Source organism: Crocodylus porosus, unplaced genomic scaffold, assembly GCF_001723895.1.
Source record: "Crocodylus porosus isolate Cpor-Errol unplaced genomic scaffold, CroPor_comp1, whole genome shotgun sequence".
NCBI classification, from domain to species: domain Eukaryota; kingdom Metazoa; phylum Chordata; order Crocodylia; family Crocodylidae; genus Crocodylus; species Crocodylus porosus.
Genome location: NW_017728886.1, coordinates 86,073,670 through 86,088,649, shown reverse-complemented (window position 1 = coordinate 86,088,649; position 14,980 = coordinate 86,073,670). Strand labels below are relative to the sequence as shown.

The 14,980-nt window shown below is 41.0% G+C and overlaps 1 protein-coding gene across 2 annotated transcripts in view; it reads right to left on the bottom strand.

The window, feature by feature from the left end:
• The window catches only part of BMPER (BMP binding endothelial regulator), a 220,837-nt gene that overhangs the window by 100,782 nt on the left and 105,075 nt on the right, over positions 1–14,980 (bottom strand). For both annotated transcript variants that reach the window (XM_019538495.1, XM_019538505.1), the window contains exons 7-10: positions 8,030–8,129; positions 4,337–4,446; positions 3,034–3,174; positions 564–668 (exon numbers count right to left, since the gene is read on the bottom strand). In XM_019538495.1, the coding sequence (XP_019394040.1) occupies positions 564–668; positions 3,034–3,174; positions 4,337–4,446; positions 8,030–8,129 (456 nt within the window). The remainder of the gene's footprint in view (positions 1–563; positions 669–3,033; positions 3,175–4,336; positions 4,447–8,029; positions 8,130–14,980) is intronic.

The following is a 14,980-nucleotide window of genomic DNA, read 5'->3' as shown; positions in this document are numbered from 1 at the left end:
CACTATTTTTTAGATTGACTTCAGACTTTCACAAAAAACAACCCCATCTGCATCACTGGAGAAAATGGTACAGTTTTGATTGAGTTTGTTTTGGTTTGTTTTGTTGTTTTGGTTTTTGTGATTAAATCTGATTTGCATTGAAAAAGTCAACACAACTTTTGCTGTACATCTCCCTAATTCATACATGCTTGACCTTTAATTTCAGCAGCAATTGTCACACCAATAAGACTGATGAATAAATGAGAGGGGCTCTGCTATAGAAATTTAGAAACACATACACACACACACATATATAGGTTATATAGATATATCTAGCTACATCTATCTATATGTATAGATAGATATAGATAGATACATAGATATAATATAGAGTAAGAACTGAAGATAGAGACAGGAAAGGACAGATGATGGTGAATTTGGAGAATTCTAATCTACCATTGATACTAGTGTTATTAAGTGTTTTCTTCCAAAGTCTACCTGCCCAGTTGCTACACTGGTTCTCCACAGAGATATTGATAAAGATAAAACAGAGGGTAAAAAACCATGCTCTGGTTAAAACTCACGTGAGGGCAGCTGTTGACCGGAATGCACTGCTTCTTGCGACACTCTGTCTTGCCTTTCATACAAGCACAGATGGTACAGTTAATGGAGGACCACATCTCTCCATCCTACCACAGGAAGAACATGATATAGCCATCAGCTGGGGTGGCAGAAAAGAAACCATTCCAACAATGTTTCATTTCATTGCACAGGAAAGCACTGCTTTCCCTGTTAGAGTTATGTCATTGTTTAGTCTAAATTATTACGAGGTGTCTGTCCGCACCCAGCTGGATTAAAAGATGAAGATCAGATTCAGCAGGGATTTCTTCACTTTGACCTTTCACTTTAGAAATTCATTCTTACAAACCTGAGCAAAACATTTTTGCATTTTCCATCAATGTGCTAATTAGTTGCATTGTTTTCTTCTCTGGTACATGTGAGATGTGATCGCACCTATCATGAATTTTGATTTCAGCCAACATAATTAGAAAAATCTGAATCATTGGGATGACTGGCATGTTTAAATTGTTGCATGTGAAAGCATTTAATTAAGATGTCAGAATACAGTGAATTTATTCCCAGATGTGGCATCATTTTGGCTTAAGCTAGGAATGGATAAATAATGAATTCTAATTCAGATTACTTACAGTGCTTTAGTAGACACTTGATCTGCTAAACATCTGAAAATGTTTAAATGAGATATAGTGTTAAACTACCCAAATGTTTAGCAGGTAGGTTATTCTTCCAGAAGACAGTCTGTCTCTGAAAGTATTAAATGGACAGCGGAGTCCACTTCAGAGCCTTGTTTCTAACTTAGGAAAGTTGGTTGGTGAACTGCCCTGGCTCAGTTCTACATGGCTTTGGATTTGGCAAATGTGGTTCTTAAAAGCATTTCACCTCACCCACATACAGTCCTGTGCTAGGCCATTTAGAGGCTTGACATGCAAGCTTTCTGTTTATGGGACCACTGTGGAGGAAAGATGAGGCCAGAGCAGGCAGGAACATAGTAGAGGCAGTCCAAAAGGACCGAGTGTGATTATAGCTGCAGCTAAATTGGGAATGGTTCCTCAACATGGTAAGCAGAATGGAAGCAGATTCAAATCAAAAGAGCAAAACAGCTGGACTTACTCAGCCTGGCATGGTTTTTAAGGCTATCCTGACTTTTCTATTGTTCCTGGTTATACAGCATTGACTAGCTTTTCTGTTGCAACACAGTTCCATTTCTTGTAGTGTCTGCTGACTGGTCCCCACACATTAGAATCACAGAATAATAGAAAATTAGGGTTAGGAGGGACTTCAGGAGGTCATTTAGTTCAACCTCCTGATCAAAGAAGGCCCATCCCCAACAATATCATCCAGCCAAAGCTTTGTCTATCCAGGTCTCAAAAACCTCCAAGGATGGAGATTCCACCACCTCTCTGGGTAACCTGTGCCAGTGCTTTACTGCCCTCCTAGTGAGAGAATTTTTTTCCTAATATCTAACCTAAACTTCTCTTGCTGCAACTTGAGATCATTGCTTCTTGTACAGTCCTCTGCCACCACTGGGAACAATCTAGTTCCACCCTTCAGGTAGTTGATGGCTGCTATTAAATCTGCCCTCAGTCTTCTCTGCTCCAGACTAAATAAGCCCAGCTCCCTCAGCCTCTTCTCAGAAGCCTTGTGCCCAGCCTTCTAACCAATTTCATTGACCTCTGCTGGACTCTCTCCAATTTGTCTACATCCTTTCTGTAGGAGGGGGAAGGGGGTGCAAAACTGAACACACTACTCCAGAGGTAGCTTCACCAGTACAGAATAGGGGGAGATAATAATTTTCTATGATTTATGATTCTATAAGTATCTCTTCCGACACAGTATAAAACTGCTTTAAAAAAAACAAACAGGAACTTGGTAGTAGAGTTTTGTAGGAAATCCCTAGTGATCAGAAAATCTTGGGTTGGAGCAGAAGAGATCACTGTTATATGGCTTCCCAGTCCTGAGTGTTACAACTGACTGTCCATAACATAGCTGTAAGATGTAATACAGCTGGAAGAGTAGCTTCCAGCTGAAAGCAGCTCAGCGCAACTCCTACTGGCTCAGCCTGGGGGAGGCTCCCTTTTGGCTTAGCTGATAACTCTGCTGCCTACAGGCCACTGAAAATACCTTTTCCATGACTCTCAGAATTTGTTTGGGAAAGGGAAGCATATCTCTCTGATTAAAAATGTATTACTTGGCATGAAGCAGCAACCTGATTCTCTGTGTGGGGAGAGGGACACAGCATGCCAAGCATAGGAGGAACTCATCATAATTCTTTTTGTATCAGCGTAACCCATACACACTTAAAAAACCAAGAGCAGATGGTAAATTTTGCAAAGCTTTGCCTCCAAGCTGTTCTGTCAGCAATCAGCATCGTGTGGATTCTGTTAAAAAGCCAACCACAATACTAATTTATAGTAAGCCAGTGCTGTTTCAGCTGATACAATGGTACCTTTCATTGAGCCACACTTGAAACATTACCTGGAATATCTTACTGCCGAACTTGCACACTTTCACTTCCTCAGGAGAGACATATGAGATGCACTCCTTGCAGCAGTGTTCCTTGTTCTTATTGCATTCTCCAGAAAGTGAGCACCTCCTTTTACACACTACTGTAGAATCCTACATACAAGAACAGAAGGACAGTAAAGAAAATGCTGATTTATTTATTTGCTCTTTTTCCCATTAGGCCAGTGACATTTCTGTGAACATAGTAATCTTTTCCGCTAAGGTGTCTCACAAGTACTTTTGACAAATCAGGTCAGGGGAAAAAAAAGATTATTGAATTAAAAGAATCCTTCACAATGTCTCAATTTAACTATGTAAGAGCTCATCCTTAGCTTGCATTTGCTTAGCCAGGCAAAATCCTACCATGTTGTTTTGTTAGCCATTGTAGTTTATGGGCAAACAAACAAATTACAGGGGGAAGGTTTTTAATCGCAGATCCATTGATGTATGCCAACTGTCCATCTGCCCACTCTAATCCTGTGGTAAGTGAAATCTAAACCCATAAGCTAGGGACAGAAATTACAAATAAACTGGTATAAATGATCAGAAACCAGTTCAAATGTGTAACACAACAGAAGTTCAGTACATATAAACCACTTTCAAAATGGCTGAAAGTAGTTTAAGATAAATCTGGATAGTATGAGACTTAACTGATTTAGGTTAAATCAGTTTACTGAACTTCTGTCCTAGATCCCCTGTAGATTCAAGTTAACTCAGTCCCCCAGCTTCTCATGATGCTTTGCACCTCCCCTGCAAATCCCCCCTCATGGGTTGGGTGGGCTAGCTTTGGCCCAAGCTGTCTGGTCCAGCCAGATGGCAGGTGTGCTCAAGTGCCCCCCACCTTCTGGCCTAAGCCAGTGCAAGCACATGGCTGCATTTCCAGAATCAAAAGTGAATGTCTGTTCACTTGATTATCAGTTCAGTCTACACAACATAGACTAACCTGTGAAGATGTAATCTGTTCAGCCTTGGGATCTTTTACTGTTTGTACTTAGTTCTGTTTTATTCAGGCATAAAGTTGCCCTACCTTAACTTTCACTTATCACAATGTAAGACTGTACTGACAGGCAGTTACAGCAGAGCAACTGACACATGGGACACAGGGACAAGTCCCTGAACCTTTAACTCACCGCAGTTAGATTTTTTGAACACACTATTGTTGTCCCTTTGCTGGGGTATAAATGATCTAGGTAGTACAGAGTCAGGCCCTAGATTTTTCCACTATTGCAAATACTAATTTAAAGCTATAAAGCAGTGTCATACATTACTGTCTTACCTTGCAGGTACACGTTGTACAGTTGTCATAAATGAATGAGGAGCCATTGTCATAAACGTCACTGCGAAAGAGGCAGCTTCCAAACAAGAGGTCAAATACTTTCCTCTGGCCTGAATATAAATAACCATGAAGAAACAGAAAGAGAGAGTGAGAGAGAGAGAGAATGTGGTTGAAAGGGTATTATGCATTGTCAAAAATAGCAGGGTTTATTGTCACCAGACCAATTAATATGCAATGTGCCATTTCATGTGTGTTCCCATTTTGGTGGATAAAAATGTGTTCTTTGACAGATCCCTATCCTTTTTGTAGAGTTTACTAAGATGAATGTCTACTTTCCTTGTAAAGGAGGAAATTTTATTATGACTTATGGCCTGCTAAATTAGAAAACTTTCCCCTTCACCACCATACAGAATATGGTATACTTAAACCAATTTTGAATTACCTAGTACACACCTCTAATAGGAAAACACTTAAAGTATTTAAACTACATTCGTGCTGGAAAATTGGCAAATAGCTCTATTAAGTTAAACTGGTTCAAGTGCAGTTTAAATTGGTTTAAGCTTATGCCAGCCAAATGAAATCAATTTAGTCTGTCTGATGCAAAAAAATTCTGCACTGACCAGCCTTTGTGAAGATACGTCATATATTCCCTTACTGTAGAAGATATGTCATATATTCCCTTTGGCATTGCCCTCAAACAGAATTGCATAAGTTATAACCCTTTACCACATATGTCAAGTTACCTATATTAATCAGAAGGGCGCTATCTCAAAATAAACAAAGGAAAGGAAACCAAGAGAGTAACTATATACTTTATAATCCATAAAAAATGTTTGATTCTCATGTTAGTAAAGGATAGGTTAGGGCAAAAAATAGTGTAGGCAGGATGCCCAAAGTTCTACAAGACCTTGCAAAATTCAGCAAGCAATGCTAAACCTCAGTTGTTAACTGCAACACATTATGTTATTCCATTGGGCAAAAAATTGAATATCAGTAGAATGAACTGCACCCTTCTGAGGTTTATAAACTGAGCATCATGAATTCTGGTTGCATGCAGGTCTTTCAGGTAATACTATAAAAACCATACAGTGTCCTTGTCCTGCCTCTCTTCCCTGGTGCCACATTTGGTTGTATCTAGCTACCCCAGAAATGACTGCATTTCATGAGCATTTTGTCTATATCTGCAAGTATATGTTCATTTGATATATACTCCTCTTCGTAAAAGGAAATTGTTACTGTTGTTCTCATTTATTGAAGAGTTTTTTATTAACTAAAATCTATACTAAAAAAAATCAGAAAGAGACAGATATTTGATTAGGAATGGCAGCAGGGAAAGATATGGGGAGTTCGGAGGATGAAAAAGGTATGTTCTGAGCCAAAATAAAAGCTCAGTGTATGAATTGTTCTCAATTCCATTCCTTTACTATACTATACTCTGAGGGTGCTGTGGTTTCATGACCTAGGCAGGTATTTATTTATAAGGTTTTCCAACTCTGAAAAAGTTTCAGGCAGTCAAAAAAAAGTTAAGTGTTGTTAGAGAATGAAGTCTTCTATAGCTAGGAGTCCCCAAACCCATGGCTCTTTCTGCCCCTGCACTAATCGAGCCCTAGAGAGAGACACAAGATGATAGTAAGGGATTATGCTGAACACAACAAAATTGAGCCTCTCACCCAGGTAGTTCAGCATCAGCTCTGTTCTGCCTTCAGCCCCTGTCAGACTCCCGTCATGGTGGGCTCTCACTATTCTATGTTTCTGACACAGTGAAGTTTCATGTTACATTTAGGCTGTACTAAATGTGCAGAATGTTAAGTCGTGTTAAAGTTAGACCATGCTGTGGGCAGTCAAATGTTAAGGGTTAATACTACTTGTTTCCTGCACAGCTCTGACTTGCCAATAGAGAGCTAGTAATCAGGGGAGTACTTAGGACACCTGAGCTCTATCCCTACTTGGATAGAGGTAGGGAGGCAATTGGATAGGGGGAGATGGAAGCAGTGTATCCTGGGATGTTGGAGGACTGCAAATACCTCTTCTTACTTTCATGGAGCAGACTGAGGTTACCCTAACACGAGATAAGTAACATAGCCCAGACTTAACCCTCACCTGAAGTGGCATAACTTTGAGATGCTCAGAGGACTCTTAGCATGAGATAAAGAAGTTTAACATGTAGATGCTCATACTTAAGAGCCCTTAATGTGGTCCAAGTGTAATGTGTAACTTGACTGACATACATTCAGGACAGTTTAATTAAAGAATAGTGGAAGTGGTATGAGCAAAATAAGAAGAAGCCAAAGTTGTTGTCTTCTTCAGTGTTTGGAATGATTAGGAAAAGCTGGCTTTCCCAAAAGGTCTTATTCCCTCAGCCTCACATAGGTTCGTTAGGACACATTGGGCACATCTACACATTGCCATATGGCAACATGGCTATGGTACTTCCAAAGGAAGTACTAAAGCATGGCACAGTACAGGTGGTTATTGCGCTGTGCATGCAGCACACAGTTAGATTTCGCTACTATGCCGCTATAGTGGCATGCTAAACCAGGGGAGCATGCTGCTATAGTGACTTGGCTGCTGATCATGTGTAAACCCACATGATTGCTACATTGTCATAGTACGCCATACAGCAACATGTAGACATGCCCACTGAAAGCCTGTCTTCTAGAACCTGCTGCTCTTCCTTTCAAATTTGACCTGAGTTGTTACCCAGAGTACATGACCTACAAAGCCCCAGGGCATGCATCCTCTGGAAATTAACAGACTTCTGGTATCAGATGTTGTGCCATCATCAATCTTGAAAATTTTATTGCCACCGGAAAGAAGACAACTTTTATCACACCATGAACCTGAAGATTATAGTGCTACTACTGGACCAAAAGTAGGGGTTAGCCAAACTCCACTTTTAACTGTAGGGAGTGTCTGATCTTAACAGCATATACTCCATACAATAATCTATGAAGGGTAATGATTACTAGTTCAGTTCCACTAATCTGTAATTTGACCCTTATTCCTCACATGTAGATAACTGACTAAATTTATTCTTCCTGGTACAAACTGGGTCCCTAAGAAATTCATCTGAAGGCAGGTAATCCTTACTATTCATATCAGATGATGTTTTGGAGAAGGCATCATTTAGATACACGTGTGGAGGGTTTTTAATTAGATGATATCTGAAACCTACTGATGAGCTCTCCATCTTAAATTACAATGCCACTCTAAGTCATCAACAATCACACAAATTCATGCATCTTTCTCCTTTCTGACAACAACTGTTAAAAGTGATGTTTCAGCTGAGGGTTCTCCTTCAACCTGTATTTCTTCAAAGTCAAGAATGGGAAATCCTGCTTGAATAAAATATCCAAAGGTAAAAATCCTTCATGAATTCATGAATGTCAACAAGCAACCTTCCCCAAACTCAGTCTGCTTTGCAAAGCATCCATAAGGGTGGAAAATATATTTTTGTCAGTCTATGACAACCAAGGTCTTTGAACTCCTGAATTTTGTCCTTTGTACCATGCTTCCTTCAAAACACTACCATGTCTATAGTTGCCACCTTCCTGATACAGCAGACTGTAGTTTTCATCCAACTTCCCCAGTATTTGATTTAATAGGTTACAATTAGCTAGGAATTTGTACAACAGGTGTTGTGGAAAAACAAATTGTGTTACATATAATATTCCTATGAAAATAAGCACTCACCTAAACATTTGGGGCAACATTGTCCAGAAGGAATGTGACTGAGGTGCTGGGGACATGACAGAATAGGACAGACTTCTTGTATGCACTGTGTCCTGCCTCCCTAAGGGAAGATAGGCTTAATTAATTTAGGGAGAAAAAAACATGTGCATACACACACCAGAGGAATGCATATATTGATGACGAGTCTTAAAGAAGCCTTAGCTGAAGCAATATTTACACGCATATATTTGTATTGATATCTGGCATACAGGGACTAATGCCAGGTACATTCAGCACTTTTTATATCCTTTGCATAATCTTGGAATATATTAAAATTTTTCATCTAAAAAGCAATAAATGTTATAACTGTTCAGTGAGACTTTCTCTTCTAACTGGTGCCTGAATATGACCACAGAAAAAACAGCCTGAATGCATTATCTATGAAGTTTTTTTTTAACTTCAAGAAAAAGTGAATGATTCTTTTCCCATTATTTTCCCCTTCTTATGCTCTTGTGACTCAGGTGTTTGGAACAGAGAGTATCGTGCTAAAGAAAGATGGAAATGTGTTTTCTCCCCTTATTTTTATTATTTCAGAAGCCCAAATTAGGCAAAAATCAGTAAGACAGCCAATCCTTGAGAAAATCTAAATCCAACCCTACAAATGAAGAACTCTTTAGAAGAACAAGAGAAATCTGCCTTGTTCAAAAGACAAAGAACCAATAGTGACTAGGAGAGAGAAAGAGAAGAAAGAACAGAAGAAAGCTGATAAGGGTGCATTCAGAAGGATTCAGACAAGAGAAAATGAGGAAAAAGTCAAAATAAAAGACAAAAGGTTGGAGAAACCAATAGCAGATTAACAAAAGTTAAAAGTGAAGTAGACTTTGGATAAGGTTAGATTAAAAAGAAAAGAAAAGGAGCTGAACCTCCAGACACCAGGCAAAGAGACCAGGATGGGCAAAGAAAAGCAAAAGGTAAACTTAAGAGGTAAGTACTGTTTTGTCCACCCTGTCCTTCACAAAACCATTATTTCTTACTAGTATTATGGTAGTGCTATGAGGCCCTGGCCAGGGATCAGGGCCCATTGTTCTCAGTACTGTGCACACGTGCTATAAAAAAAGACAATATATGGCACAAAAATATTTCAACCTAAGCAATATTCTGTTTTGATTATACAAGAAAGATAGTTATTGACAAACGAGGAGGAAGAGGCCTTTAATTTCTCCACCGTGTTGTCCGGATCCTTTTGCATTTATCTCTAAACCCCCATTCAAAAGTCTCCATGCAATTGTGACAGGATTTCAGGTTAGCCATAAAATCAGGGTGCCTTTGCCTTGTTACTACAAAAAATATATAAGTAGTCTTCAACTATATGCATTTAAGATGCTTCTCTGACCTCCAGAGAGAGAGAGAGAGAGAGAGACATGGAGAAAACATTTCAGAGTTTAGTGTTTAAAAATTATGATACAATACTCCACTCACTCCCAATGACACAATACCATGGTTAACCATGAGGAAGGTTTATATGTATGGGGACCAGCAGAATAAATGCTAATACTGTTGGGAAGAAATTAAAATATGTTGTCTGTACCACATTCTTTAACAAGATTTCAGACACTGGACTCTCCAGAAAGAACAAGTTTTTTCACCTATCCCAAGGGGGCCAGTAAAGCATCCTGAACACACATGGCTATGGACTGCTCATAATTCTTTCATCACTGTATCCAAAAGTACTGAGTTTATTGTGGGCTGAAACTGCAGTTCTAAATTAAGAACCAGACACGATACCTTGACAAAATGAAATTAATTCCTTCATTGAGGATTCTTCTGATGCTCAGGGAATAGTTCTTTAAGAAGAGGCACAGGTGCAGAATGACAAGATAAATATATATCCAGGGCTCACCAAAATGCTGTTGTCACTCCATCAAGGGAAAGGCTGAGAGAAGACAGAACTCATGCATAAATTATAATATAGTGGATGAGAAAATAAGGCATGGAGCCCTCAATGAGACACAGTGAAAGGGACAGAGAAAAACTACTGATGGGTCAAGAAAGGATTTCACACACTGGGTACCCAGAATGAGCCATTTCAGGTTGAAACAGCCACTGAGAAATCTCACTTAGAGACTTTGCTTCCTGAATTTCCTCCCCTGAATCATTTTGGAGTCTTACACATTTGATTGACTGAGGCAAAGTGTAACAGGGAGCCCCCTTTGTACAATGCCCTTCTGGGCATTGATATAACAGAAGCCCCTTTTGCGCATTTCTTTTTCCTTCTAAGTATTGGAAGAGACCTACAACAAGCTGTGGCAAGGCTTGGAGCAAGCCAGAAAGCTGAAGTGGCTTTCTGTAGGAGAAACCTACAAGCTACATCTACATATCAGTTGAGCTAAGTGTCACTAAAGAAGATAAAAAAAAATAAAATATCTGCTTCAAAGCAAAGCCTATAAGATACAAGAAAAGCCAAGGTTCATTGAAAGCATGACTGTAAATATATCCTGGTGAACACATTCCCCCTTTGATTAAGACCTATTTCCCAAACCAAATTTCCCATATCCATCTAAAGTTTTATGCTAGATCAGTCTACGTGACTGCATCTAACCTAACTCACTTACTGTCCCCAGTGACCTTTGATCCTTACTACCTCACATTGCATTTTTATATATTTCTCACAATGCATTTTGATAGTTCATCTGTCTCATCTTTGCCCTAGCATTCTGTATTTTATGTTTTATACCTTTTAATTTTTAACAAATGTATTCTCTAGAGTAAGTCATACTTTGTATTAATAAAATTATTATTATAAGAATGCATTGGAATTGTATTACTGTATTGGGCTGGTCCCCTGAGTGAATGCATGAGTCATTTGGTAATTGAATGACAAATCAAGAGCCTCTGGCTGTTAATTGACAATAGCCTAGCCAGAGGAACTTACCATTACAAAACTCTACAAGCCATTTTAAGCTAATCAAGCCACCTGGAACCTGGCCACAGCCTTTGAGTCAATCAAGTCAAGGCTGGACTCCCAAGGTTGGACTCGCAAAACTACACCATTGGGCAGAACCCCTAGTGACTGTGACTAACAGCTGTCATGCATTGCTCAAGACCCATGTGGGACAGTGACCTCTGGATTGGGCAGCCAAGATGATGCTGGGGGATCACAGAATTATGCCAGAAAGGGATAAGAGGCAGTGAAGTATGACCCTCAGTGGTGCCCTCTCATCCAGTACCCGACCTACCAAGACAGAAGGACAAGCAGACAACCCACTTCTGGAGAAGGCATCTCCTTGAGGAAGCTGATCATCAACAACAAACTCCAGCTTCCCAAATAGGTATAAACCAACATTGGTGCTACACTATTATTGCAGACATTGTATGTGTAAGTGTGTGTATTGTTAAGGTGGCCAGTACCCTTCATAACTCAAAGTTTGCATTTATGATTTTATTGGTAACTTCACATCCTGTACAATACACTAGAATTGATGATGATCCTGTGAGTTGGTCCTTTGTAGCCAACAAAAGTGCAGGTTTAACCCTGCATTGGGAAACCCCACTCCCAGCTGCTTTATTCTAATTAGGCTTTTTAACCTAGCTCATTTCTATGCCCATTGTTAAGGTGAGGGGTCTGCATTTATAACACACTGTGTGATTTCTAAGGTTGGGCCATCAAGACTGACTAACGATTCAGGGCTGCGTAACACATGGAAGCTTATCTAGCTTTGTTTTCCCCACTTCAAATAAAAGGGTTTCATTGTCCCTACACCTGACATGTGACTTCAATGGTAAATCAACTCTGAGGATCCTAAGAGAAAGCAGAACCATTCCCTTTCCCTCTGAAACATCTTAGCCCAGACTCAAGCTTGTTCAGAAACTGGCTTCTAGAACAGTAAGCCCATCTTCTCACATATAGTGCCCACTGCAAAGCCAAGATTGGCAGACTCCTTCAGTTTAAAGGATGTTAAGTGGTACAGAAAAAGTCTTTATGGCTAGGGACAGATATTCAAAAAGCCTGAGCCTGAATTGATTCAATCTTTGCAGATTAGGCTAACCTGGCAAGGCTAAAACAGTTTTGTAACTTGACAGACATGCCAGAAATGCAGGCACATGCCTGCAGTGCCTGAGGCTAGAAGCCGGAGGGGGGTGGGGAGGGGCACTACAGCAGCCTTCCCTTCCCTTCCTTCCACAGAGCTAAGCTGAGTGGGGCATGGCCAGGCCCAGGCAAGATGCTCTGATTAGGAAGGAGCCCCCTACCTCCCCGAACAGCCCAGCAGGAAAAGTTTATCACCCCTAACTCAGTGTTTATCACTCAATAAGAAAACAACAGAGGGACATGTCCAGCTACTTGTTGCTTCTGCCTGTTGATTCAGCATGGACAGTAACCAGCATGTGGTCTGCTAGCTAATAAACAGACACCTCCTCAGCAAAGCAGAGGGGAGGGGAGAATCCCTGCTTAGCTGGAAGTGGTGAGGGGGAGGAGGGGGGAGTAGCCCGCAGTCTTGTCGGAGCTCTGGCCAGGGAACAGAGGTGAGGGGCCAGCCCTGCTGTAGAGCAGAGAGCCCCACTCAGCCCAGAGAATATGCTGGGATGCTGGGGGTTTCTGGTTTATCTTAAACCAGCAAGGGGTCTGGGATAGGCATTGCATAAACCAGTTTGAGCCAAATCATTTAAGTCTATGTGTAATGTCTGTTCCAAGCCTTACATTTACAGTTAAGCCTGCATTTAAAGGGAAGAGGGAGAACATTATCCCCCCTCTTTGCATCAACCATAAGTTGACTTTTCAAAAGTGACTTATGATTTTGGGTGCATACCTTTGGAGATTGTACTGAATCCTTCTCCCCCGAAAGTCAGAGGGCTTTAAATGTCACTCAGATTGGACACCCAAAATTAAAGCATCCCAGATCACTAACCCACATTTGTAAACTCTGAGGCTAGGGACAGAAGTTGAATGCAAACCAATTTAAGTGATCCGAAACTGATTTAAACCTGTAACAGAACTGAAGTTCAGTGCACATAAACCCATTTCAAAATCACTGAAACTGGTTTAAGATAAACCTGGTTGAATGTAGTATCAGTCAACTGATTTGGGTCAAATCAGTTTATGAAACTTCTGTCCCAGACTCCTTCCTGGTTGAAGTTAAATCATAGTCTCCCAGCATCCCAGCATGCTTTGCAGCCCTAGGCTGGACTGTGTTGCGCTGTCTGTTCCAGAGGGCTGGCCCCGCCCCCCTACTCCGTTGCTGGAGCAGTGAGGGCTGGCTGACAAAGGGAGTGGGGGGGAGGGGAACAAGACCAGCTGAAGATGCAGCCCAGCCTGCAGGGGAGCTGCTCCACCCCCCAGAGGCAAAACCCAGCTGGGGTCTGGGGCCTGGGAGGGTGGTTAAACACCTCTTCTCTCATTCAAACTTACTGCTGACTGCAACTGTGGACTACAAATCCCAGAGGCACCTGGAAGCAGGAAAAGGAAATGATGAGCAACCCTACAGAGTCCTGCTGTTGTAATTCTGGACTGCAAATCCCAGACACCTTGGGGGCAGAAAGAAGAAGAAGTGAACGCACAGCCAGACAGCCATGCTCTAGTACCCCCTGGCTTTTGGTCTGAGCCACTTCAGGCATGTGGCTGCATTTCCTGAATCAAAAGTATATGTCTGTTCACATCTGTTTCAATTTAATCTCTGCATCCTAAACTAACCTGAAAAGACTGAATCAATTCAGCCTTGGGCTTTTCAACTGTCTGCTAACCCTAATTAATGCTTAGGATGTTACATAGAGGATATCTTAATATGAATATGTTGATCAGAATGGGCCCTGAAAATCCAGAAAACAGAAACAAGCTTTTAGTCAATACGAAATATGAAATGCTTGTTTGGTTCTACCTATTAGTTTTAATGTCTCTGTGAATGACATCCTTTCCTATACCCTTCACTGCCCTTTTCCTGTGTTCAGGGTTTTTGTATCAAACTGAATAGCATCTGTCTTTCATCCCATTGTTGTTTCTGATTCCAGCTGTAATGCTGTTTAAAGTGCTAATAGTGAAGCAACATTCCAGCTCTCTATTCTCCCAGACAGATATTCCAGACTTAAATATTATCATATGGTGCATGTTCAAAAAGAGTCTGAAACAGATCAACCTGTTTCATTTAAAATAACAGTAACCACACCTGGCCTTCAGCTCTTTGAGAGAGCTAAAGAGCTTTGAGCTTTATGAAAACATCAAAACCTCCTCAATACTACCATCTGGACTTTTAGTCTCCTAAAAATACGTAACCTTAGTAATCTTGAAAACAAAATCCCCAAAGGTTCTTCAAGCAGGATTAGCGAGACTTCCACAAATAGTATAAAATGAAGCTATGTACAAATACATGTAATAACATGCTACAGAAGGTGGAAAAAGCAAATGGAAAATGGTTTCCTGTTCGTGCTTCCTAATGCTAATTTTAGCCATCTGAGAACTAATGCATCAATTTGCATATTGTTTTACTGTGACAGACTTTATGAACAGTGCTAACTACATAAGTTGTGGCAGCAACTGGCTAACTAATAGGCCTGTGAGAAGTGACTAGTGTCCACTCAGAATTGACCAATTTGGGGGGCAGTGATTTGATTCGGTGATTCAAATCACTGTCCCAAACTGATTCTGCTGCCAAATCAGCCAAATCTCTGAATCAGACAGGCCCCATCCCCCACCCACTCTCCCAGCCCCGCCTGGCCCCAGCTCTTTGGGGAAAAAAAAGCTGCCACTCATCAGCTGCTGCCAGGCATGGAGGCAATCCCTGCTGCCCCGCGCTATGTGGGGATCTCTGCCATGAGCCCCCAGAAGCCCCGATGCTGCTGCAGCAGTCGGTGAGTACAGGGTTTTTTGTTGTTGTTTTTTGTAAATGGCCAGGAGCTGGGGCACACGGCCATGGGGGTGCTGAGAGAGCGGACAGGGGACAGGGGTGCTTATGGCAGAGCTCCCCATGTAGGGTGGGCAGTGGG